Source organism: Nannobrachium achirus (genome assembly GCF_963921795.1).
Source record: "Nannobrachium achirus genome assembly, chromosome: 2".
Lineage (NCBI taxonomy): Eukaryota > Metazoa > Chordata > Actinopteri > Myctophiformes > Myctophidae > Nannobrachium > Nannobrachium achirus.
The window spans coordinates 13,206,074-13,233,354 of NC_137811.1; the positions used below are offsets into that span (position 1 = coordinate 13,206,074).

Genomic DNA, 27,281 nt, shown 5'->3' on the forward strand with positions numbered 1-27,281 from the left:
CTGACGCAGACGAAAGTTGCGGCCACCAAATATGTACAGCTCTCCATTGTAGGCAAAGGCTGAATGATCTCCATGGTAGCCAAAGACTGAATGGCCCTCACTTTCTTCTTCTGGAAGAAAACGTGCCGAAGCTGTGCTCCAGTGGTTGGTCTCTGTGTCAAACACACAGATATTGTACTGGTCCTTGACCTGGTCGCCATGGCTCCCGAATACAAACATTTTTGTCCCGATGATGGTGGCAGACTGAAACTCTGAAACGGGTGTGGAGGAGATGGTGGCATAGCGATGTTCTGAAACAGGTGGTGGAGTGCCACTGGTGTTAATTGAAGACCAGACCATGGTGGTGGTGTCCAACTTGTGGATGTCACTGGTATGTCCGGTCCGCTTATTAAATCCTCCAAAGATATACATGTCCTTCCCCAAAACACAGGCTGAGTGGTCGATCCTTGCTTCTGGAACAGTCCCAGTAGTCTTGGGCTTGAACCAACGATGGGTGTTGACGTCAAATGCATAAAGCACGTTGCAGTACGTGTTTGTCTTGGTAATGCCCCCCCAGATGTAGATGATATTGTCTATCCGCACAGCTGTGTGGCACCAGCGTACTGAGGGGGGACTTTCTTCACTTCCAGTTGGCACTATGGGCAACTTCATCCAGACCAGGGTCTCTGTGTCGAAGATGAGCACCTCAATCTGACCCATGTTGGTCTCCCTGAAATAATCGCCTCCAAAGCAGTACACCTTGTGTCCCACTGCCACAGCAGCATGACCGCATCTCTTTGGTCCACTGCTCAATGCCAACGTCCAGGTCAACATGTCGGCTTCCATTGCTATTTCAATGTCTCTCCCTCAATGTCCACATCCTTTATATAGGCCTGCTGTAGGCCTCTGAGCTGGCATGACGTCACACTGACAGTCTTCAACAAAGTGGCAACGCCGATTTGCGCAGGAATTCAACACATTTCTCACTGACGTCACAGTACTGAGCTCAGCTGGACAGGTCTGACGTCACACGCACGCACGCACGCACACACACACACACACACACACACACACACACACACACACACACAGTAGCCTACAACACAACAACAAAAAAGCGTCTTGCTGCGCAACGCCGATTTGCGCATGGAGGTGTTTGTTTGTTTCACTCAGAAAATAATTAAAACATTATAGTCTACACACAGACCCCCCATTTGAAATTATAATTTGTGCCAGGGCCGTAAAGGCACAAAACTATCTAAATAGTGGGGGCAGACCTCCATTCAGAAACATCCCCACATCCCCATTGAGAAATACCCCCACTGAGGTTAGGGTTAGGGTTTCAGGTTAGGTTTTAGGTGACACCAAGTCAATATTCTGAATGGCAATGTTTCTGAATGGAGATGTATTCAAAAGTAGTAGTAGTAGTACTGTTGTTAGGCCGCCCATAGTCTATTTTCATAGAACTGGTTACTTGTTTCTCTCACAAACCCTGGCAACGCTGGCCAGTGTGGACAGGCAGGGGAGCATCACGTGACGTCTTCGTGTAGCAGCAGCAGTCTGTGTTCAGTTCAGTTGGGGGGTTGAGGAGAACCAAGATGGCGGAGGCTGCAGCGGTGTCCCCGCATCGCTTCTTCTGCCACTGCTGTAAGGGAGAAGTCAACCCCAAGCTGCCGGTCAGTCCGTCCCGCCGTCCCTGGCGTTCTTTCCCCCTTGTCGTGTTTTGTCGTGTGTCGCGGTTGTCAGCTCCGCCGGGCGGAGGGAAACGCCATGTTTCTGTACAGCTAGCTGAACGCTAGCCTTTAAGCTAAGCTAACTGTAGCTATTTTATGGGGCCCTGGCTGTCTTGTCTCGAGACTGCTGTTTTGTTTTTGTTTGTTTGATGTGTCGTCGAATTGCGTCCCCTTTTTAACGCTACCTTCTGCGTGTTCGTTAGAAAGACACGGCAGAAGGAGTTGTGTTTCGTGCTGCAGTCTGTCTGGGCTGCGGTCCGTTTTTTGAAAGTAGCATTTCTTTTTGACAGCCAGCACTGCATGTAAACAACATGTAAACATTACATTACATACATGTTGTGAAAATAGCCGATCTCACAAGCTCACAACGGCTCACAGTTGCGAGGCGTTGTGAGCTTGTAGATCGGCTATTTTCACAGAACGCAGACATACGTTCATGTCTACTAACATGAACGCCTTTCATTTGGTTTTGTCGTTCCTGGTTGCCAACACTGTCTCTTGAAACACAGAACTGTCCCTTGTTTGGAAACTGAAAGACGTGTCCCTTGATTGAGCTGATAAGGGATACATTTCTTTAGTTCCTTGTTTTTGGGGGATCAGTCCAATGACATCCCCATCTTACTAGTCATATACATACTATATTACAGGTTGTTATTCTCAAACCTGCTAGACTTGGTGAACTGGACTTGAATTGTATTTGTACTGTCTTGGACTGATCTTTTTCTGTCTACACCAATGTCTTTGCCCCCCCAAAAATGCTGATCTAAAAGCTCACGACGCGTTGTGGTGTTGCATTTGCAAGCTTGTAGTTCTGCTATTTATTTATTTTTTGTCTAGCCCAGCATATGGATGCTGAGGTTCAAGTGGTTCACATCGTCCCTGTAGGGTTGAAACCTCATATGTCCAAAACACTCGTACTTTTTTAGGATTCAAAATTAGCTGATCCACAAGCTCAATGTTTCCTCGCAGCACGTTTCGAGCTTGTGGATCTACTGCATTTGATGCTTTTGTGGAATACCAGAAGAGTCGCCGGAAAGAAACTCGCCATGGGCTGATGGTTTATGCCATTTGATTGATTGAGGTATTTATTAGAAGTTTTGGATAGGAAAGGGTACAGTTTCATGACAGTACAGTTCACTGGTACAATGTCAACTAAAAGGAAACTCGGGTAAGGCAAGGCTTTATATTTGTTATTTTCCATTGATCCTTAATATCCTTAATATATACCTCTGTAAACTATGCCTAAACGGTTAAACCTAACCTTATTCCTAACCTTAACCTCAGTAAAACGGTGCCAAAACCTAACCCTATTCCTAATCTTAACCTCAGAAAGATATGCGTAATCCTAAAGTTCTTATTTCTAACCTTATTCTTAGTAAAACAAATACAAGAATAACAATCTCTGCGAGTTTCTTTCCGGCGACTCTACCGGTTGCCCTTTTGTTTGTTTTTTTAAGATTTGTTTTTTGGGCTTTTTATGCCTTTATTTGATAGGATAGTAGACTGACAGGAAATGGGGAGAGAGATGGGGAATGACATGTGGCAAAGGTCGTCCGGATCGGGAATCAAACCGGCGACGCCAGCAGGCATCATAGCCTAGTATGTGGTATGCGCCTTGACCACTAGACCAGCGGGCGCCCCATGGTTTCCCTTTTGTGTGACACTGTGTATGATCAAGTAATATCCTACTATTAAAGGAGCAAACTCACGCTCTAACGCTCACGCTCTAACGCTCTAACGCTCACGCTTATCTACGTTTATCTATTCACTCGCTTCAGCAACTGATCCCAAAGTTCACATGGTATTGGCCATTAGCATTATACCAACACTGACGGAGCCCGAATTTCATTTCTCCCAAATTAAAGCAGTTTAAATTAGCGTTTTCTTAACCACTTCTGTTGAACTCTGCTGTCTGTTGCCAGGGTTACGGTCCGTTCCTCCAGGCCATGGGATCTGTAGCCCCACACACACACACCCCTTTCTCTCACAGTTAGGAATGTTTCTCTCTCTCTCTCTCTCTCTCTCTCTCTCTCTCACACACTTTCACCGGGTGCGTTTGACATATTTTGGAGCACATATCTTCGAACGGGTAAGGTCTAGTGGTGTTAATTTACGAATAAATAGGGACGCCCAATCGGGTGTTCCTTACTTGAATTTCAGGTATTTGGTATTTGGCAAACCTATATATACAGTACATAACCTTAAACATAACATGCAATATCATCATATCATAACTATATACATCTACCAACTTGTAGTCCGTTTTAGTTTCGTTCTTAAATTGAAAGTGGGATGATGATGATGATGGTACTTTCTGGCTTAAAGTTGTCCTCTTCCTGTTTCACTTCACACGCCCAAGTTTCATCTTGTCTGTGTACAATAAATAGTTTGGTGTTGCTTAGCTAAGCAGTGATTTATCACTAGTGTGTGTGTGTGTGTGTGTGTGTGTGTGAGAGAGAGAGGGAGAGAAAAATGTGTGTGTGTGTGTGTGTGTGTGCGTGTGCGTGCGTGCGTGCGTGCGTGAGAGAGGGAGAGAAAAATGTGTGTGTGTGTGTGTGTGCGTGCGTGCGAATGAAAATGCATGTTAGATTGTGTGCGTGTGAGAGAGAAAGTGTATGTTTGTTAGACTGCGTGTGTGTTAGAGAGAGAGAACATGTATGTTAGCCTGTGTGAGAGAGAAAGTGTACTCTGTGTGTGCACGTGTGTGTGTGTCAGTAGGTCAGCCAGGCTGTTGTATCAGATGTAGTAGTTGAACCTGCCTGCCTGCTCTCCAGGTATCCGTGCTGCCGAGGCATGCCTCTCATGTCTCCCTTCAGTTTAAACCTGTCACCACTGTGTCACTAGGCATGTCACAATTCTATCAAAACCTGGTGGCCAATACATGAGCTAATCACTAAACTGTAATATCCCAGGTTTAAGGCCCATTCCCACTGGGCCAGATAACAGATAAAAAAATCTCTTTCTCCAGATATTTTTCCATTCAAAGTGGATGGTAGATACAGATAAAAAAATATCTGCCACAGATATTTTTATCTGTGGCAGATATTTTTTTTTATCTGTATCTACCATCCACTTTGAATGGAAAAATATCTGGAGAAAGAGATTTTTTTATCTGTTATCTGGCCCAGTGGGAATGGGCCTTTAACCTGGTGGCCAATACATGAGCTAATCACTAAACTGTAATATCCCAGGTTTAACCTGGTGGCCAATACATGAGCTAATCACTAAACTGTAATATCCCAGGTTTGCAGACGGTGGCATAGTGGCATACCTGCTTCCAGATCATTCCCAGGAAACACATTTAAATGGATAGTTCACCCAAAATCGATTACTCACCCCACAGAGACTTTTCATGGATATTCTTTTATTTTATTAAAGTTTTCTCATTCCTAAGCCAATAATTTGATGACCAGCAGTGGTTCCCTATGGAGTCACAAAGAGTCTCCTCAAATTATTGGCATAGGAATGTGGAAAAAATAAATCAAATAAAAATCCATGAATTCAAGTCTCAATGGGATGGGAGTAACCGATAAAAAGATTTTGGGAGCCAACTATCCTGTTAATGTTTTGGCTCACTTTTAATCTACCGTACCAAGCTCGTAGGTAAATTTAAAAAAAAAGAATAAATAAAAATAACAAATTATAAATAGCTGTTTAGTTATAACAGAAGTAGCGGTTCCATCACATTTGGACCTGTTTCGTCTGCTATACAATGGTTAGGTTACAATACAGGTGGTTCTCTCAAACTCTTTTAATTTCGAGGACCACCATAACTCTTCAGTGCTCCGTTTTTACACGGGTTGTGGCAGTCAATGAGTTAAGTGTCCCAACCCTCCAGCAAAAAGTGGAAATATTTTTTTGCCAATTTTCAGTTGGCTTGTGTTAATTTTTGTTCCCTGCGGTTTCCTGTTTCAGTTCAGTTTCCCATAGCTTTTTGTGATTGGCTGCATATTATTGCAACCGGAAAAATACGTGACACCTTCATACAGTATGTGTTGTTTCCGCGTGTATCCAAAAGGCACCCTAGTACAGATAAGACCGAAGCTTGTGATTGGCTGAACCGGAGGTAGGGAGCGCTCCGCTGTGTTCACTTGGACAGCTCGGAGGTGCCGAAAGAATACAACTTCTAACGGCGCTGAGTCGGTGTCACTCGCCGGTGTCTCATGTGGCTCAAGGTTGCCTGAGACGGCGTGCCTCAGTCATCTCCACCAAAAACGAGATCCTTTACAAGGACTGATTTTGTGTTTCCTGGTCAGATGTGCTGCCCAGCCTGCCTAATATCAGCACCCTCTTCTCTTCACAGGAATACGTTTGTCCCAGATGTGACTCGGGCTTCATCGAGGAAGTAACAGAAGACTCCAGGTGAGAACTGACCTCTGACCCTGGCCTTGAACAGATATGGAACAGAAAACGAAAGCATAACTTTCCATGAAACGTGTAGGTTCCACCAACTGGAATATATATATATACCGGTATATATATATATCTATACCAGTAAGACTCCCTAATCGGGAGATAAGCGACCGTAGGTCACATGTATACACAAAGAGTAGGGAGCAGTGTCCCCAAAAAATGTGGACGGATCCATGTTGATGACATGAGTGTAGACATACTGTGTAGCGATTTGCGTGATTTTAGGGCAAAAATTGGAGGAGCAGTGTCCAAAAATGTGCTTTCAAAAATCGGCCTGAAGGTGGCGCTAGAAGAGGGCCATGTGAGAAATGAGGGGTGGGGTCTCCGCGCCGCCGAGGCGGACGAATAGGTACCGGCCCCGGCTCTCCCGGTCGCTCCTTGCCCAAGTTACGGCATTTTATGTGCGCTGCAGTGGCAGGGGGTCCTCCACTGGGGGCGCCACCACTTTTGCATCCGTTCTGGAGCACAAGGAGTCGGTGGTCCCCGGGAATTCCCCGTGAGCAGCCCCGTTGGGGTGGTCATTTGGTCATTTTTGCACATTTGGACATTTTTTACATCTGGGGGTCCCCCAGGGACCTGGGGGTCCTGGAGCTCCGGGGGTCCTTGGAGGTTTTAGTTTGGCAGGTAAGGAGTGTGTGTGCAAAATCTGGCATGGATCGGGGCAACGGTTGCGGAGATATGAGCAGGGCAAAAGTGTGACGTGTGACTTGTGACGGACTGACGGTCACTGACACCTGGTGGACTTACACCTGGTGGAGCTTTCTGTAGTAAGTGCGACCTACGGTCGCAACTATAATTTTGCGAATGTCTGAGTGAGTGAGTGAGTGAGTGTCTGTCTGTCTGTCTGTCTGTCTGTCTGAAACAGCGTTTCTCCTCAGCGGCTGGAGCAATTGATCTGAAATCGCATCACCATTAGCATATGAACACACCTGACATAACTGTGAAGCCCGTTTGTCACTTTCACAAATCGTAGGCTGTATACCAGTAAGACTCCCTAATCGGGAGATAAGCGACCGTTGGTCGCTTATCTCCACAAATAGGCCAAAAGTTTGTTTTACCAATTATTACACTCTATGTGAACATTTACATCAACAAATCCCAAGTACAGGGCATCATCTGGGATACAATCCCTTTTATGCCCATATATGGAGATCCCTAACATAATCCCTTTCATGCCCATATATGGAGATCCCTAACAGAATCCCTTTTATGCCCATATATGGAGATCCCTAACAGCATCCCTTTTATGCCCATATATGGAGATCACTAACAGCTAACAGAATCCCTTTTATGCCCATATATGGAGATCCCTAACAGAATCCCTTTTATGCCCATATATGGAGATCCCTAACAGAATCCCTTTTATGCCCAGTTGGTTGCTAGGGTAAAAAAACATGGTTGCTATGGTAAACAGTTGGTTGCTAGGGTAAACAGTTGGTTGCTAGGGTAAAACCATGGTTGCTAAGGTGGTTGCTAACGTACACTAACAGACCAGCAACAACAGACTGTTGCCACAGCAACGTACACAAAGGTTTGTGTACACATGTGGTGTGATGTCATACTGAAGATATATGACATCACACCGTACACAAACAAAGGTGTGACGTGTGACGGACGGACGGACGGACGGCCGGTGGAGGTTTTCATAGTAAACTGCTCCCTGACGGTCGCAATTAGCATTTTTATGGTGTATCTATATCTATTTAGCCTACAGTACCTTTTGTGACCACACATGTTAAGGGAGGGGCGCTGTTGTTCAGGCCATGCACAATCACACACAAACCCACACACACACACACACACACACACAGGGGGGGGGGGGGGGGGGTGTGTGCGGGCGGGCGGGCGGGCGGGCGGGGGGGGGGGTTCTGGCCCTGTTACAGATGTTGTCCAAAAATCATGCAGATCGGTACACAGTATCTCTGTAGCTGTTAAATGGAACGGGTATTTCTTACATTGATGCTCCTACATATTAGCATGCAAGCACCAGTTAAAGTTACTTTCCATCCCTCATATACTGTGTGCACAGTGCACATCCCATAACCCACACACTGCACATCATTTCGGAGCTCATATCTTTGAACGGGTAAGGGCTAGTATATATAAACTATGGTGTCAATGCTTAGAATTACAGGCCTACAATGGAAAACATTAAACCGCTAAAAACACTCAAGCCACCAAAGTTTAAAAGGCACAAGGTTGATATTTAAAGAATATAGAACTGTGTGTGTGTGTGTGTGTGTGTGTGTGTGTCTTTTGATCATGAGAACTAGTTCAGTGGTTCTCAAACGTAATGGTCTCAGGTTCCCCCTGTAAAGAACCATTTCATCCAAGCCACCCCTGAATGACCTTGTAACTTTATAGAACCTTAATTTATGTCATAGTATGGCAGGTAAATATGCAAATCTTTCATTGATCATTGATCAATGAAACTAACATAGGGAAAACTCATTGTTCAAGCTTTAAAAAAAAATGAAAATACCACAATATTATTAAAATCCTATTGTTTTGCCAATTATTTGGGATATCTTTTGCAATATCCTCACGGACCACCAGTGGGTCCCCAGCGCACAGGTTGAGAATCTCTGGTCTAGTGGATGTTTTGATTGATTGATTGAATACTTCATTAGTCAGTAATGTAAACAGCATGTGGTACAGTCAGACGTTTAGGTTAAAAGGATAACGCCAAAAAGTCCCGGGGACTTGTTTCCATTGTGGTCCAATGTTAATGTTTTCCCCCCCTCTGTGCTTGTTGCCCTCAGTCTCCTGGAGGGCGGCGCCAACGGATTAGATGACACAGCCACACAGTTCGCAGAGGTAACATTTACTGTTTAGGCATTTAGCAGACGCTCTTAATCCAGAGCGATTTACAATAAGCAAGGGCAGCACAAGATACATCAAATGCATAGAAATTGTAATATAAGAAGAAAACGATGGGAGACCAAGAACCTAACACAACAAGGACACCAGCACTCACTTTAGAATGAATTCTTTCATATTTATTGAACCTATTCAGTAAAAAACTATAATAATCGTAAGTGTCAAAAATCAATAATCTGAACATCGAAGCTATACACACTATTAGGGATGGACATCGGAATCGGCCAATATCAAAAATCGGCAGGTATGATATCAAACCGGCTGAATCGTTTTATGCCAATTGTGTCTATGGCACTGCACTGCACAGCATGATGCTCTGGTCCTGTGACCAAAGTAAACATTAGCAAGTAGCAGCCAGTCTACTTAGTGGCAGCCTACAGAATACAGATGGTGCTGATTACCTTTGCAATGTAAGGATATATTCCATAATCCTGTGTCAATGTCGTCTCCAAAAAGAAGGGAAAAAAAGCATGCGTCACCTGCTTTCCTCCTGCCTAGTCCAGACGGTACTACTGTGATTGATTTGGCATTAGTGGTCTTCTAGCTTATTGGTACTCAAATTGAAGTATGTCTTGTAGGCCTACTTGGCCTGAAAAAAAGGGTATTGGAGCAACCCTATTTTCTAGTTCTTAGATAAAGAAATCGGTATCGGGAAAAAAACGGTTTTGGCAGGTCAGACCTTCATAAAACCGGTGGATCAGTATCGGCCAAGAAATTTGCAATCGGTCCATCTCTACACACTATAGCTTCGATGTACGATAGGATGCCGAAAAAGGACTGGGATCGGTCTATATAAAAATGCTATCTAGATTACATGTATGGTCATTAAGGGTAGGCAAGTGCTATGAGTCTTCAGACCACGGCGGAAGCTACAGAGTGAGTCTGAAGTTGGAATTTATTCCACAGTTTGGGGGCCAGGAGGGTGAAGGGTCTAGTAGGTTGAGTGGAGGTATGAGTCACATTGTTGGGGAATGGAGGGGGTAATATAATCTCTCTCTTCTCTGTGCCTTAATCCTTTCCTCTTCACCATTTCTGCTCATCTCTCTTCATCCTCTCATCATCATCATGTATTTATCCTGTCTCCTCATGATTGAAGTTCTCATGATTTTCACTCATTTGGATTCCATAAAAATCAGCATGTCTTGTCTTCTATGGGATCATGTCATGCACCGGAAATAGCCTATCTACAAGCTTGTAGATTGGCTATTCTTGAGTTATGTGCGCTGAATTATGTGCATTTTCGGTTGTAGGAGTGCACAGTGTATGACTGATTGAATGTAGGAGTCTCAGAAGTAATGTTGGAGAACCCAGACAAATCAGTCATGTCAGTCATCTCCGAATTTGGGCACTTTTTCAGCATGTGGCTGTTACCATGGCAGTGATCTCAGTCATCTCCAAATTTGGGCATTGTTTCAACATGCCGCTGTCGCTGTTAACATGGCGGAGACACATGCGCAGTACAGGCGGCGGTATCAGTGATGTCAGTTATCTCCAAATGTGGGCACTGTTTAGTATCAGTGATGTCAGCATGCGTGTATATATCAGACAGACATCGGACAGACAGACATTAGTAGCCTGGCAAGCCAGCCCGATACTGTGCTCACTCATCCCTTCCCCAGTATCAGGTCTGGACATTCGGCCTATAGGCACCGAGTATGAGTAATCAGAAAATGATCCGGGGCCAATCAGTGACTGCATTTCAACTGCTCTCTGCACAAGTGAAAAGCTTCCCCGGATTGGTCCATGTGTAGATGGTGACGTAGAATACATGCCGCGGCATTTTCAAAACAACATGGCTGCCCTCGATGCAGCAAGTGTAACATTTAACACTGAAACGATAAAACAAGCAATAAGTGAAGTTATTTCAGAGTTGGAATCAATTACAACAATTAAAAAGGAACAGGAGTGAGTATGTGCTAGCGGAGCTCATTGGCCGAAAATATGTGTTCGCCGTTCTTCCGACGCGGCTGCACTGTGATGACGTTGGATGTTTTGCGACGCTCATTCGTTAGAGGAGTCTGTCGGTCAAGGCAAGTACTCCCGCCCACTTTTCAATCTGCCTATAGCCCAAAGTCCAGACTCATATTGTGGGAAGGAACGAGTGAGTGAATGCACAGTAAGAGACTGGCTTGCCAGGCTAAGACATTAGGTTGTTTATTTGTAGGATTGTGCTTTATTCCATGTCTCTCTCCTCCTCCAGCTCTGGCACCTCCTGTTCGTGGAGCGTCCGTTCACGGTGGACGCCGACAGTCCCGACTCGGAGCCGCGGGTCCCTGGCGTGGGAGGAGGCGGAGGAGGAGGGGGCGGCCTAGGAGGAGGAGGGGGTCTGGGGGGTCTGAGCGGGCTGGGCTCTGTGGGGGCTCTGGGCCTAGGGGGAGGGGGAGGGGTGGGAGGAGGAGGGCCCTTCGGGGGGTCGGTCCCAGCTGGCCTGGGGTCCCCGCTGGGCGGCCTGCAGCTGGGAGGAGGAGGAGGCCCCGGAGGGGAGCACTGGGGGCCCGGCCGCCCGCCGCGCCTCCACACCCAGAGGAGGTACCGGTCCCGCGGCAGCAGCAGACCGGACCGCTCGCCGGCCGTGGAGGGGTGAGTCAGCCTCGAACCCCCCTCACATAAGTGTCGCGTTTATATGTATATCAATGATAAATAGGGATGGGACGATATGAAAATGTCATGTCACGATTATTGTGACCAAAGAAATGGCATTTACGATATCATGATAATCTAAATATCCATCCATCCATCCATTATCCTGGGGCGGAACGTTTGCCAAAAAATAGCAGATCTACAAGCTCACAACGCGTCGCAACGCGACGTGTTGTGAGCTCGTAGATCGGCTATTTTTTTGGCAAAGAGATTTGGTAGGGAGTGGGGAAAAAAGACTATCTAGTACATTATTTCCAGGTTCATATTACCATAGAGGGTTTAAATGGTACTGGATATGCAGCTCGGCAAATGAAAGGTGAATTGATGTATCTCCACGATTCGATTAATTTTGATATTTATATATTTTTTTTTTACCATTTTAGGGATGCACCATCAGTATCAAACAGATATCGGTATGATCGGCTGATATTTGCCGTTTTCGGTCAATGTCGGTATCGGCAAATAAAGCTGACATTTACCGATGGCAGTAGTCTATATTTATCTGTTGTTGATAAGCATACATTTTGCACTGGATATGTTGGTGTATTTGTTATCTCCAGCCTACCAAGCTGTAGATTCTGAACAGTTGTTTCTTATAATGGAGATGCTGTATATTTGTTTCCCTTGCAAAGAAGGGGGAAATAAATATATAAACGGTATCGGTTAACGGCCGGCTAAATTGTTATTTTAAGCATTGGTATCGGCCAAGAATTTCCATATGAGTGCATCCATTGTGCATTTATATAGAGCCTTTTTACAGGGTGCTTTACATTACATTCACACACACACACACACACACACACACACACACACACACACACACACACACCACCGATGGCGGTGGAAACCATGCAAGGCACCAACCTGCTCATCGGGGGAAATTAGGGGTTCACCGTCTCAAGGACACTTCAACAGTAACTCTGGGGGAGCCCGGGATCGAACTGGGAACCTTCTGGCATTGTGAGCTTGTAGAACTGCTATTTCATCTTTTTTATTTTTTACATTCTGACGATTATGCAAAAATGATTGCGATGACCTCAAATGATTGCGATCCGACGATTATGTAATAGTTGTGACAGGCCTACGCTTGCACCGCACGTAACCCCAGCCACTTCCCCTACACACAGCATACTGGTACACAGACTACACACTAGGGCATTCACCAAATATTCGAATATCAAAGTCACTATTCAACGTTGTTTATCGAAGTCGAATATTCGCTTATATGATCTTATTGTTTTCTCTTTAAAACATATATAGTTTATAAAACTTGGCTACTAGATAGGAAAGTCATAAAAATTGGTTGTCAATGCCCCTGGTGGATGAATTTGTTAATGCTCTATACGAGGGGTTCTCAAACCTTTTTAGGCCCTGAACCCCAAAATAAACATATTTGAACTGGGGACCCCCACCCTGACAAGCACTTGGAATTGTAGGTATTACGCCTATTTTCACAATGTTCGCCTCTTGCTTGCTTAATATTTGACAGTTTGGCCAGTCCTGTCGAATATTCGAATACTTTGAGGTTGAATAATTCGAATACTAAAAATCACTATTCGTGAATGCCCTAGTACACACTAGGACTGGCCAATATATCCATGTTCAGTGGTGGACCGAGCATATGAGTGGAGCTGAGTGGGGGGAAAATGCTGCTCCACGTTCCAGGAGGCTGTTGTCACGTTCGCTCCGCGCTCATGTTGATTTGCACACCGCTCGCTGCTCAGTTTCCACAGCGCCCATAGTCCATTCACACGCTGTTTAGTGGAGCTACAACAACCGGAGAAATATTTTCCACATGCGTGCTCGGGATCGCCCTCGGTAATACGGTAGAAACACTGAAAAACCCTGCGCACCAAGTGCCGCCCTGCGAGCTTGTAGATCTGCTATTTTTGAAAAATCTTGAAAATGTGTGCAATTCTTTGAATATTTTGACCCGATTCTATAAGTGTCTTCTGAATCCTTCTAAGGTTTTTTGAAAAAGATATGTTTCTATGTCGGCGGTACTCAAACATTTTCATGTGAAGGACCCCCAAAATAATATGTATTTGGCCATGGACTCCCTTCTCAAAATATTGTATCAGGGACCCCCACAGAAGCAAATATTTGAGTTACAAATGTTCGCTTTAAAAAAAATAATCTATATATATATATATATTCAAAGATTTGCACAAATCTTTATGATTTTTCAAAAATAGATCTACAAGCTCGCAGCGCTGCACTCGGTGCCACGCTGTGAGCTTGTATATCTTGTATATCTGAGTAGATGTTTTTGCCATAATCACACGTATGCTATTCATGTAGTACTTGAATCATGTGTTGCTTATCAGGGTATAAAGTGTATATAAATGATTTGTGTCATTTTCATTGTTAGTATATTCACACAGTGTGTTCTGTCTCTCTCTCTCTCTCTCAGGATTGTACAACAGTTTCTTGCTGGTCTGTTTGCCAACTCTGGAGTCCCTGGTTCTCCTCCCCTCTCATGGTGAGATGGTTGTCATTATGAATCTGTTAAATATGCTTCACCACAAATGTTATGTTTAGACAAGGTGTGACGTTAACCTGGTATCCTAGTGTCTTTGTATCACTACATTGTTGTCTTTATGGTCTACTTGATTGACTATTAGGGGTGTGAAAGAATATTCTATATTCGAAGATTCGTTCGAATGTTAACAATAAAAGAATATTCGAACGTAAAAAATGGAGCTTCGAATTAATTTATATTTAATTAAAACAAATCTACCGCACTTCTCGCGAGATTCTGGGCGCATGGAACGTTAAAAGGTGGCTGGTCTCGCAAGGCAGAAGTCTCCATTCGCTGCTGCAAAAGTGGGTTGATCTACAAGTCCACAATACGTCTCTGATCCAATACGTTCATTACGTTGTGAGCTTGTACATTAAGGGTGCCTATTTAGCGACACCGTCATACAGCGAAGAATAAACCTCCAGCTGCTTCACTTTCCCTTCACACTGTCACTGGCCGTCACATGTCGGAGTGGAGAGATGCACTCGTCCGCCTCGCAGACAGTGCACAGTGCAGTGCACACACAGTGCTTTTAAACTGGCTCACGTTGATTCAGAATGATTAACGAGTCGAGCTGAAACGGGCGACTCATTTAGTAGTGACGGGAAGGCATACAACAACGAGACTTCTCCACCGAAAACACTATAAAAAAGCATGGATTTCTTCTCTCACCGAGTCAATCTCCCCGCACGCAGCCACGCGGTAACGGTAAAACTTCCTCCGTCACTCACACTGCTCTTGTAGACTACCCAATTTTGTTCAAACCAAAACATAATCCATTGGTGTGATTATAATTGCTCATTTCATGTCGTGGCTGTTCCAACTCAACTCAATCACAGCTGCTGTGAGTGAGGCACGCTTTGCAAGACGATCCGATTCTGCTCTAACGCAGGCACGTGCACACATACATCAAACGGGGCTTGAGCCCCTGCCCTTTTAACAGAGAATTGTCCACCAAAAGGCCCTTTTAGAAATGTCAGCCCCTGCCTCTCTTAACATTCTTTGCACGTCCCTGACCAACGCGGACCTGCACACAGTAAAAAAAAAAAAAAGCGATAGAAGCGACTGTCTAGAATAAACAGCTTCGAAGTGCGAATGCTTCGAATTATTCGATATTTTCGAATATTCGAATTTATTCGAACGGTGGATTTTCGGGCGAATATTCGAATGCTATTTTTGGCACATTTTCACAGCCCTATTGACTATGGCCTTGTTTGTTGACTAGAGTTCATGATAATTCTCTCCTTACTGTCTCTCTCCTACACTGTCTCCCTCTCAGCTGTCCTACTGTCTGTCTCTCCTACACTGTCTCCCTCTCAGCTGTCCTACTGTCTGTCTCTCCTACACTGTCTCCCTCTCAGCTGTCCTACTGTCTGTCTGTCTCTCCTACACTGTCTCCCTCTCAGCTGTCCTACTGTCTGTCTCTCCTACACTGTCTCCCTCTCAGCTGTCCTACTGTCTGTCTCTCCTACACTGTCTCCCTCTCTGCTGTCCTACTGTCTGTCTCTCTCTCAGCCGTCCTACTGTCTGTCTCTCCTACACTGTCTCCCTCTCAGCTGTCCTACTGTCTGTCTCCCCTACACTGTATCCCTCTCAGCTGTCCTACTGTCTGTCTCTCCTACACTGTCTCCCTCTCAGCTGTCCTACTGTCCGTCTCTCCTACACTGTCTCCCTCTCAGCTGTCCTACTGTCAGTCTCTCCTACACTGTCTCCCTCTCAGCTGTCCTACTGTCCGTCTCTCCTACACTGTCTCCCTCTCAGCTGTCCTACTGTCTGTCTCCTACACTGTCTCCCTCTCTGCTGTCCTACTGTCTGTCTCTCCTACACTGTCTCCCTCTCAGCTGTCCTACTGTCTGTCTCTCCTACACTGTCTCCCTCTCAGCTGTCCTACTGTCTGTCTCTCCTAAAACGTCTGTCTAATAAGAAAGTGTGTCTAATAATAAAGTGTGTGTGTGTGTGTGTGTGTGTGTGTGTGTGTGTGTGTGTGTGTTTTCAGGACGGGGATGTTGCACTCTAATCCAGGGGACTATGCGTGGGGACAGGGAGGTTTAGATGCCGTCATAACACAGGTACATCCCGTCTGTCTGTCTAGTACACATTACACACGTCTTTGTATGTGTATTAATTGTGTATGTGTGCGTGTGTGTGTGATAGGCATGTAATGATTCACTCAACTAACGATTCTAGTTTGAATGAATATTTCGTCGTCGTCGGGTGAAAACCTTGTATGTCCAAAACCGTCCGTTTTGCATTTATCATTTTAAAAATGATTAAAACTAGTGAAAAAAGCCGATCTACAAGCACACAACGCCTCGCACCGCGAGGCGTTGTGTGCTTGTAGATCTGCTGTTTTCACTACCTTTGTGCGACGGCCTTGTATGATGAAGCAGGGCTTTACCTTGCGAAAAAACATACACATTTGAAACTTGGAGATACGAGGTTTCTGCCCGACAGTGACGATATGTTAATGTGTGTGTGTGTGTGTGCGTGCGTGTGCGTGTGTGTGTGTAGTTGCTAGGACAGTTTGAGAACACTGGTCCTCCTCCAGCAGAGAAGGAGAAGATCTCGTCGCTCCCAACAGTCAACATCTCTCAGGAACAAGCAGGTCCGTCTCACCTTCATCATCTGACGCCACTACACGTTTTAACCCCAGTGTGCAGTGAACAGGGGCATCGGCTTGGCGACCTGAGTCAGCAGACTGTCTCCAGACTAGACTTTTTTTTGTTGTTGCTGTTTTTCTGCTGTCTTTCTCTTAATTTCAGTGCTTTTTCCAGTACTGTAAAAGTTTTTGAATTGATCAAGGGTCCTGGAAGTTCCTGGAAGAAATAGCTATGCATTGTCTTTGGTTATTGATTTTGTTAATACCTCTGAAATGACAAATTAAACATCAGCCAAATTGTCAAATATTAGAGGGAGAAATTGTGAAAATAGACGATCTACATGCTCACAACGCCTCGCGTTGCGAGGCGTTGTGAGCATGTAGATCGGCTATTTTCACAATAAATGTGTTATACAAAATTCCTCAACTCTTAGTGCTCGTCAGGGCGGGGTCCCCTTTTCAAATATGATTATTTCGGGGGTCACGGCCTGAAAAGGTTGAGAACCACTGGCATACACTACCTGTCATTGGGCATTGCGCATAGGAGTAAGCGACTCGTTATTGAGCTGAATTATTGTTATATAGTCCTGGAAATCGGGTTAAAATTTTGGAAAGGTTTTGGAAATTAATTGGCAAAGATGTGTGGGAACCCTGTAAAATTCAGATGTCCTCAGAAGTATAATACAAACGTGTGTGTGTGTGTGTGTGTGTGTGTGTGTGTGTGTGTGTTCCCATGCAGACTGCTGTATGGAGTGTCCTGTGTGTAAAGAGGACTTCATGCTGGGAGAGGCAGTCAGACAGTTGCCTTGTAATCACTTCTTCCACTCAGACTGTATAGTGCCCTGGCTGGAAATGGTGAGGAGTATATACAGTATATCTTCAGGGTTTTTATGTCATAAGAATTTGTATGCTTACATTTTGGCCTGTTACGTGTAACGGAGGTGATCCGAACCTCCCCACCCGGCTTCGTACCCGGGTCTCCCACGTGAAAGTCCAATATCTTAACCACTAGACCAAAGAGACATCTCTTTGGTCCGGGGGAGATACTAGACTTTTGAGGCTTCAAGGCTGGGGCTGCGACTCTCTCTGTCACATACGCTTATATTGAGCCTCGGACTACAGAGTCTCAGAAAGAAAGTCTGTTTCATTTATTGATTTATTTGGAGAATTTGTATTAAACGTATATATATTTTTTTACATCAGGAGCAACCCATTTTACTTGATTTACAGTGTACGTACAATTACAGGACATACATATTTATTGCCTGCATGATCAATAGATTGCCTTTTGGCCGCATTTGCTCTTACAATTGACACTTCCAACCCTAAAAACATTTTTTTTTTACATTAAGGGAATGTGGAGGGATCTAACTGTTAGAATTGAGTGGGGGTCACTCACTGTGTGGACAGTAGCCACTCCATATAGGTCTGTCATGATCATGACATTTCAATTGACAATGAACTGCCACACAAATAATCGTGATGAACAATGTTCACTTATCTAATCTAGTCTCGCGTAGCCAGACAACTAGTCCACAATCTTCGAATGTTATAGAGAGAGAGGAAACTGACATTTTCGTTCACGGAAAAAACGATTTTAAAATATCTTTACACTGAATTTTTCCATTTCCATTTCTGCTGATGGGCAAGCTATATATACTTAGGTGATCTTTATTTATATCAGGATAAATGTGAGCGACTGTAAAGACGAAACGGAAGTGTGGGGAAGAGGCTTCGCACCAGAGCTTCCGTTGCACCAGACTGTACGAGGGAAGCATTTGAAAATTGTGGGAGGCAACAGTCTGGCCACACGAGACTACTTTATATCTAACGTATACTGTAGCTGAGCTTCCACTGAAAATGAATGGTAGCTTTGTAGCTGCCATTGTGAACTCGGCACATTATGGAGAATTAACCCATTTAGGCATAGAATTATTGAATGCTTTAACCAGTGAAAAATAGCAGATATACAAGCTCGCAGCGCGGCACCGAGTGCCGCGCTGCGAGCTTGTAGATCTGCTATTTTTGAAAAAGTCGTGAAAATTTGTGCAAATCTTTGAATATATGTATTTTCAAAGCGACCGTTTGTAACTCAAATTTTGCTTCTGGGTGGTCCCTGGAACTAAATATTTTGAGATGGGGGGGTCCGTGGCCAAACAAATATCATTTTGGGGGTCCTTCACATGAAAAGGTTTGAGCACCACTGACATAGTAGTCTCTCAAGAACAGACTAACTGAGCTCCAGTTAGGTGAAAAGGACCTTTTCTTTGACGATGGCCGGCCAGATTGCTGATATAGAAACATAGGTTTTTCAAAAAAAACCTTAGAAGGATTCAAAAGACACTTATAGAATGGGGTCAAAATTCTAATTTTCACAATTTTTCATAAATAGCAGATCTACAAGCTCGCAGCGCGGCACTCGGTGCCGCGCTGTGAGCTTGTATATCTGCTATTTTTCAATAGTTAAAGCATAAAATAATGATACGCAATAACGTGTACCCGTTTTGAATGGGTTTATTCAAACGCTCTCTCTCTCTCTGTCTCTCTCAGCACGACACGTGTCCAGTGTGCAGGAAGGGTCTAAACGGAGAGGATAGCAGCAGTCAGCTTCCGTCAGAGCCGTCCCCCTCCTCCGACCCCCGAACACAGGAGAGATGGTCCTTCTGAGACCCCCACCACCACCACCACCACCAACGTGCACACAGTCACACACACACACGCACACACACAGATCACATCTCCTCATTCATTCAGCCTCATGTTTTAACTTGTTTAAAGGATTATTTTTACAACCCATTTAGACAGATTGAGCTCTCGTCCTTCATTACCAGACATCATCATCATCCTCCTCCTCCACATCATCGTCACGTTACGTTCAAATGCACTGCTGTAGCAACACTGTTTGTTAACGACACGCACGCACGCAGACACACACCAGCCATCTTGTCAATCGGGAAATCGAAGAGAAGTAGCGCACATTTTGTCCCATCGACACCACATCTCCTTGCTGAAAATAGCCGGTCTACAAGCGACGCGTTGTTGAACTTGTAGATCTGCATTAGCCAATTCCGGTTCTTGAACGATTCCCTCTACAGACCCCTTTAACGATTCCTAAAGGGTGTTCCAAATGGACCATAACAGGTCTGTAACTCATAGGGGCCTTTTCCACCAAAATAACCTTGGTTTAAGAACCAGTGCCGTTCAACTTTCTTGGAACCTTGGTTCGTTCTTGTGAACCGGCCAACGGAACCGGCAAGCGTTTCCACCAGATTGAATGAACCAGAGGAACCAAGGATTTTGTGGTTCCCGCTCCGAACCAGCTTTTACGGTTCGGAACCAACTCGGTTCTCGGTGGAAAAGCTTTGCCGGTCAAAAAGCGCCCATAGAGTGTACAAATGGAACCTTACGGCTCCATTTGGTTCTCAGAGCTATGGTGGTCCTTGAAATTAAAATGTTTGAGAACCACCGGTGTTGTAATTGTATAGCAGATGTGAAGTCCACATAACCAGCTCTGACAGTGTGGATAAAACCTGGTTCCAGAAACGGTTCAAAATGTGATGGAGCCCATTCCTGGTTCCTCGATGTTAGACCCAGGTTCCTCCGAATCCTTTTTGTTCCGGATCCCAACCCGACAGAGGTTCCTTTATTTCGGTGGTTCTCAAACTTTCGAATTTGAAGGTCTCCCCTTAACCATTTGTACACTGTCAAAGTTACAGACTTGCAAGGGTGAATTTAGACCCCCATAAAGGAACCCGGATAGTCCCTGAAATCCACTTTGAGAACCACTGCTTTATTTCATAGTAGGATGTTCTCGCAACAATATGGATTACGTGGTTCAAATGGTTAAAAAGCAAGGTGAGATCAAAGAGTTGAAAGTAGAGCCGCACACCATTAGATCTAAGGGATGGGACGATAATCGTTATCATGATGGAAAAAAAAAAAGAAAAACGCTCACAATAACGATATCGCAGAGATTTACATTTATCGTGAAATTGTCCTCCGTCATGCACCAGGATGAATAGGCTTTTGTTTAAGTGAAATCCAGTATGACTTAAACCCTCTGTACTTGATAAAAAGTAAAACTATTTTTACATGAGATGTTCAATCGGGCCAAAACATGGGTAATTTAATTGGAAAATCTGGGTGGGACAGTTCTAAAATCAGGATGGGCATCAGACTCAAAAATCTTTCTGGTCAGCAATTCCATGCACATACTGGGTCATTTGAATTTATTTTGGTGCAAAGTCATGCCCTACTTTGGTGTACGACAGTGTCGTGCAAAGGTTGCAGAGATAACCCATCTACGATGCGTTGTGAGCATGTAGATTTTTTTTTTTTTTTTTTGAGAATTGTTGATAGTGGACGTGGTTAAGTGCGTCTGTGGGTTTCATAAACATTGAACCAACGGAAAGGTTAGCAAGAGCTTATGATTAAAGTAATGACATAGGATCCATTGGAACACGAGTTCTTGTTTCCATACCCTGGAAAGGTAACGGTTTTGGACATAAGAGGTTTCCAGCCGCCAGAGACGATATTGGGACACTGGTCCATCCACACACTGGCACATGCTTCCCCTTCAGTCATTTTGCATCCCCAAGACATAGGATGTGACGTACATACTGGCACATGCTTTTTCCTTCAGTCGCTTTGCATCCCTAAAATGCATCCCTAAAACGTACAATGCGAAGTACGTACTGGCACATGCTTTTTCCTTCGGTCGTTTTGCATCCCTAAAATGTATGATATGACGTACATACCGGCACACGCATTACCTTCAGTTATTTTGCATCCCTGAAAACGTAGGATGCGAAGTACGTACTGGCACATGCTTTTCCCGTCTGTCGTTTTGCATCCCTAAAACGTATGATATGACGTACATACCGGCACACGCATTACCTTCAGTTATTTTGCATCCCTAAAAACGTAGGATGCGACCTACATACTGGCACATGCTTTTTCCTTTCAGCCGTCTTTTTTTTTTTTTTGCATCCCCAAAACACAGGAGGTTGCGACGTTAAGTGCACGGTCAGGATGCAGATGAAAACCAAGTATATACCAAAGGAGGATGCAAAATAAGTCACACAAATGAGGTGTAGAAACATATGAACTGAGACCTCGACGCACGCTAAGGATTTGGTTTTCTGGTTAAAAGGAGGATAACGTGTCCTGCAGAGGATGTAATGAAGGGAGCGAGGCCTCCAAATGGAACCCAGCCAATTGTTTTTTTGTCTTATTGCTTTCCGTCTCTCTCTCTCTCTCTCTGATGTATATATTCTGAACAGAAGGCATCCCTCTGTCATTTTATTCCTCTGATAAGGACTGTCTTTTTTTTTGTTTTCTTTTTGCATTTTTAATCACTTTTTTATGTAAATACGTTAAGTTCAACAAACTTCTGGTTTGAGAATACAAAAAAAACATGGATCGAATTGAGAATGGAGAAATGTGAAATCCCTTGTTATCAAACTGTATATTATATATATAAGCAAATCTGTATGATGTATTAATAAATTGGGGAAAAAAGAAAAGCTTGTGGTTCATTTATCGGTATACAACTGTGTTGCTTGCTCTAAAGTATTTTGAAAGATGGTGTTGGTGATATTTATTGAGTTACAATAATTTGTTTTTGTTATACATTTAATGCTTTATATTCATGTCATTGATTAGAAGTAATTCATCATTTAGCTGAGATGAAGCAGGGTGCTCTACACTATTATTGTAAGAAACGGGCTCTGGGCTCTGTACTTGACAGCGGTTTATTTCCCTTTACAGTCTACTTCAAACCTCTTCGCTAGAAATGGCTCACAATGTGTGAGCATGTAAATCAGCTATTTTAGGTGAAAGTTCCCAGTAGAATGGGGAATAGGGTTCAAGTGGTTAATGTGGGGGGTGGGGGGAAAAAAACAAGGAGTTTCAGTGATATAAAGTTTTGCCGGCCTGCTGTAGTAACTTAGGACCCCTATTGAACTGTTACAAACTATTTACATAGGTAAAAACTGCAAACACATGCTGTCTAAAATTATTATTCTAGTATACATTTGAATTCATTGATAGACTGTACACATATACAGTGCATGACTGTAAATTGCTCTAAAATTTAGAATAACAGTTTCATGAGTGATGACAACAAAAATAATGGCATAGTGTAATCTGTATTGCAATATCCTGTCATAGTCCCTCTTGGGAACTTGGCAGTTGCGTACTGCCATCTACTGACGTAAAATGGTACAACTTTATGAACAAAAGAACTCACTGTGGCCACATATGATCCGTATCATTTATGTATTCATTGTTAATTCTGTATGTGTATTATACATTTTTATGTTTGGTTTATTGAGACCATACGTATTCAGTGCACTCATTCAGAGATCCAGTGCACTGTAAACCATGGCTTCTTGTGAGTTTTCTTAATTATTAGAAACAAATTTTGCACTGGACTGTCCTCACTGAATTTCTGTCAGAAGTTCAACCACTGTCAAGTTGCTTTACATTACTTTCAGTCGGTAAAGATAGAATCAAACTATAAATGCACAATGCAAAAACCATCCACTTGAAAGTAATGTTTGAAAATCAAGCTCTTTCTGTCTAAGCGCGAAGATCAAAGTTGACAATGTCAAATAGACGGTTCAGGAAAATAAAAGTGATGTTTTCTTTTATTTTCCCACAATAACTTATGTGGAATAATTTCGCATGTTGCCACTCACTGAAGATAACAGATCTAATAACAGGTCTAATATTGTCAAGTGAAGGAATGGCTTTTGTAGGACAATGAGGGATGATTTTTTCCCCGTTCTGTTAACCTGCTGTGAACAGTATTTTGACAAGCTTAAAAATGCGTCTTTTTAGAAAGAGGCTACAGAAAACCTACAATCAGGATCGGCCTACATTGTTGTGTTTGAACTGTCGCCCTGACACTAATTGGGGAAAAAAAACACCATACTGTCCTCATAACATATTTAAAAATGTGTATCACATATTTATGACACAGTCATTCTACAATTAGCCTCGGAAACCCAGACTTCTTTTAGCGATCGGAAGAAAAAGAAGCCTGGGCGATCGCGTTATGATCACTGTTGTAGGAAGTGTAGAATTTCCCTAACCAATCAGAGTGCAGAGAGCGTCGCACCAAATGTGTTGACGTCATGACGCACCAGCGTTCTCTGCGCTGAGCAGAGGAGCAGAGGGGGGTGGGGGGAGGAGAACACATGCTATTGGCTGGAGACTTGCGGAGAGACTCACCGCGCCTGCCCATCTGCCTACCTAAACTGTCCGCGTTAGGTTAGAGTGTTCTACAATATATACCGTACATAATCATGTCACACAGCACCATTTGTTTATTTTATTCAGCAAAAAAAGGCAACGATTAACACATTATTCTGTACATTATTAGTTTACAAGATTCACTTTTCTTTTAACGGAGTGTTGATGAGGTCACTTAACAAGCAGCACATTTTATCACACATTTTTTTTAATGAAACAATACGGCTGCGTGGTTACAGCTGAAATCAGACCATATTAATCACTGAAACTGATCATTTTGATTAAAGCTCAGTGCAGTTTCAACTTTCAACGGGGGTTTCCATCATAAATGAAATGCATCTAAAGGTTAATAACGGAATGAGAACTCAGTGGGGGGTCCGGCGCGATGGACATCACACAGTGATGTGTCACAGTTTCCGCATCTGTGGTCCCTGGAAATGTGCACTGAGATAGAAGTCCTGCTGAAATTGGTACTTTATGTGTGTGTGTGTGTCATTGTGTGTTCCATGCCAGTGTGATCAGGGAGTGAGGGGGGGCAGTAGAGGGGATGTAGCCCACAGCGGGGTCCCACACCTCCAACTGCACCTCTGACGATGACCTGCAACACACACACACACACACACACACACACACACACACACACACACACACACACACACACACACACACACACACACACACACACACACACACACACACACACACACACACACACACACCAAGGTTATTATAGTAAACGAAAACCAAATAAAAAATGAAAACTAGAATGAAAAAACATTTTAGTTAACTGAAATAAAAATAAAAACTACGCTTTTTAAGAAAATGAAAACAAACTGAAACGGTATTGTGTGTTTACAAAACTAACTAAAATAAAATTATAGAGAAAATCTCCTTAGTTTTCGTCTTTTGTCTTTTGTGGAAATGAAAAATTTAAAACACCAGATGGTGAGGTCAAAGAGAGAAGTTGTATGTCTCAACATTCCTGCCACTCTCAACAACATGATGTTTTGATGATTTTCTTTATTAGACACTACTTTTTCCGGAGCTTTTTTAATCTCAACCTTGACAAATACCGTAAAAGACTAAAACTAATAAAAACTAAACTAAAACTACACACACACACACACACTTCTATTGTTAAACAGGCTCTTGGAACATTTGATCCACACAAGTTCTCGGTTTTGCAGGATTCTCATCATCGTTATCATTGTTGATTGATTGATCGATTGACTGGACACTTTGTTAGCAAGTTTGATCACAGTACGGTAGTACAGTCACACGTTATGAAGAAAGACTAACGTAGTGGTAGGGGCGGCCGCTGGCCTACTGTGTCCAGGCGCATACCACTTAGGCATTGCCACATAGGCATGGATGCCTGGCGGCGTTGCCGGTTCGATTCCCGATCCGGACGACCTTTGCCGCGCGGCGCTCCCCGCGCGGCAAAGGTGAGCTTGTAGATCTGCTTGTAGATCTGCTATTTTTCAATAGTTAAAGTACCCAGGGCCCAGAATTTGGTGCAACTCTCCTGCACACACACACACACACACACACACACACGCACACACACACACACACACACACACGCACACACACACACACACTACCTGTTGAGTATGATGAGTATCACAGAGGCATCTGCTCTGATGAAGGCGGAGACTTCCAGAGATGTCTCCCGACTCATGGACACGCCCACTCTCCGAGACCCCTCCCACAGGAACTTGCTGAAAAAACAAGATGTATTTGTAGTTGTGCGATGAAGTATATAGCTGGATACGAAAATGTCCCCTCAATGGTTTTTCCAATCGAACCCTGACTACAACTATAATGACATTGTGTTAAAGAATTGTTCTAACACGTGTTGAACAAGTGTTGAACGATAGTTATAGTTATAGTTTTAGTGCTTGATGTGAACAGCCCTTTAGACCCGTTTCCAAAACACTGGGTCGGAAACCCATTTGTGAGTCGCAGATACTTTTGTGTGGGTCACGAGTAAATATCCCTTTATTTTTACATGTATTAATTATAATTATTTAACATTAAATAGAAATATTGAAAAAATGCAAATTGTTTCCTGAATCAAAAACAAATTTAATGTTTTTTTTAAAGAATACCATGAATAAATAACGAAAAATGTAATAAAGAAATCAAATAAACTTCCATACATGACTAATTAAAGTTGTAGTGAAAATAGCAGATTTACGGCACACTGTGAGACACTGTGAGCTTGTATGTCTGCTATTTTCATCTCGCTTGGGTCCTTGGAAGACGTTCTCTTTTGGGTGAGCTAAAACGTTTGGGAGCCAGTGCTTTACACCGATGGTTCTCAACCTTTTGTCAGGCCGCAACCCCCAAAATAATCATATTTTTGCCGACGAGGAGAGGAGAGAGGCCCGCTGTGTGTGTGTGTGTGTGTGTGTGTGTGTGTATGAGTCGAGAGAGTGGAAAGCAGGGGGGTGGAGCTCGAGCGCACAGGCGTAAAAAAGTTAATTTCGAGCCCTGCCTTAAATTGTCACTTTAGAAATGTGCAGATACCCTCCATACACTTCATCTTTATGTTGGTTTGTTTACTGTTGATTTTGGGGATCCCCAGGTTGAGAACCAGTGCTTTAGACCAGTGGTGGTACCTGAAGTGGGCCATGCTGTAGAAGGTGGGCTGCTTGTAGAAGACATCTCTCTTGGGGTCCACTATGACAGGACTGTCCACAAAGTTGTGGACCCAGTTGGGACCTCCTCCCTGGTCCAGGGCCAGGTTCCAGTCTGTCCAGCCCACCACGTAATGGTTCAGATCCTGATTACACAAACATGGCCTCAGGAAATCACATTTACACTTTTTCACGATTGTTAACACACAAAAATTCAAAATTCTGCACAATTTTCAAAACCTTAACTTCATGTACCTATAGCTTGACCCGATTTGGCACTACTTCACACTCCCTTTTCATGCATTAGACTCGTATTTTCCTTCTTTACACTCTGATGTCAATTACACATCACCTTATTGTCTACTTCTATACAATACACTACACACAATGTTCGGTTGTTGCACACACTTCTCACGTAAAATCTCAAAGCATCAGCCTACAACACACTTGGATGTCAATTACACATCACCTTTTGGTCAAAACACTACACACAATATTCAGTTGTTGCACACACTTCTCACGTAAAATCTCAAAGTATCAACACATAACAATTCAAAATTCTATACATTCAGGTTTGATGTTAAATGCACATCACCTCGTTGTCTAAACACTGCACA

The 27,281-nt window shown here is 43.6% G+C and overlaps 2 protein-coding genes across 2 annotated transcripts in view; one reads left to right on the forward strand and one right to left on the reverse strand.

Moving 5' to 3' along the window:
- The first annotated feature begins 1,554 nt into the window (after positions 1-1,554).
- Positions 1,555-22,272, forward strand: rnf115a (ring finger protein 115a). Its single transcript, XM_080744796.1, has 9 exons — positions 1,555-1,655; positions 6,016-6,074; positions 8,888-8,942; positions 11,206-11,585; positions 14,059-14,127; positions 16,163-16,235; positions 16,678-16,771; positions 17,505-17,620; positions 19,316-22,272. The coding sequence occupies exons 1-9, from the start codon at positions 1,578-1,580 to the stop codon at positions 19,430-19,432; spliced, it is 1,041 nt and encodes a 346-aa protein (XP_080600922.1). The 5' UTR covers positions 1,555-1,577; the 3' UTR covers positions 19,433-22,272.
- Positions 22,273-24,086: 1,814 nt separating this feature from the next.
- gba1 (glucosylceramidase beta 1) overlaps positions 24,087-27,281 on the reverse strand; it is a 33,391-nt gene continuing 30,196 nt past the window's right edge. The window contains exons 10-12 of the mRNA XM_080737157.1: positions 26,647-26,810; positions 25,627-25,743; positions 24,087-24,620 (exon numbers count right to left, since the gene is read on the reverse strand). Of these exons, the coding sequence (XP_080593283.1) occupies positions 24,515-24,620; positions 25,627-25,743; positions 26,647-26,810 (387 nt within the window). The 3' untranslated portion in view covers positions 24,087-24,514. The remainder of the gene's footprint in view (positions 24,621-25,626; positions 25,744-26,646; positions 26,811-27,281) is intronic.

What these genes read in the sequence shown, in the direction of transcription:
- rnf115a (XM_080744796.1), top strand. Translation starts at nt 1,578, where the DNA reads ATGGCGGAGGCTGCAGCGGTGTCCCCGCATCGCTTCTTCTGCCACTGC. An exon ending in CGCTCGCCGGCCGTGGAGGG is followed by an intron (nt 11,586 to 14,058) that starts GTGAGTCAGCCT and finishes TCTCTCTCTCAG; the next exon opens with GATTGTACAACAGTTTCTTG. An exon ending in GGTTCTCCTCCCCTCTCATG is followed by an intron (nt 14,128 to 16,162) that starts GTGAGATGGTTG and finishes GTGTGTTTTCAG; the next exon opens with GACGGGGATGTTGCACTCTA.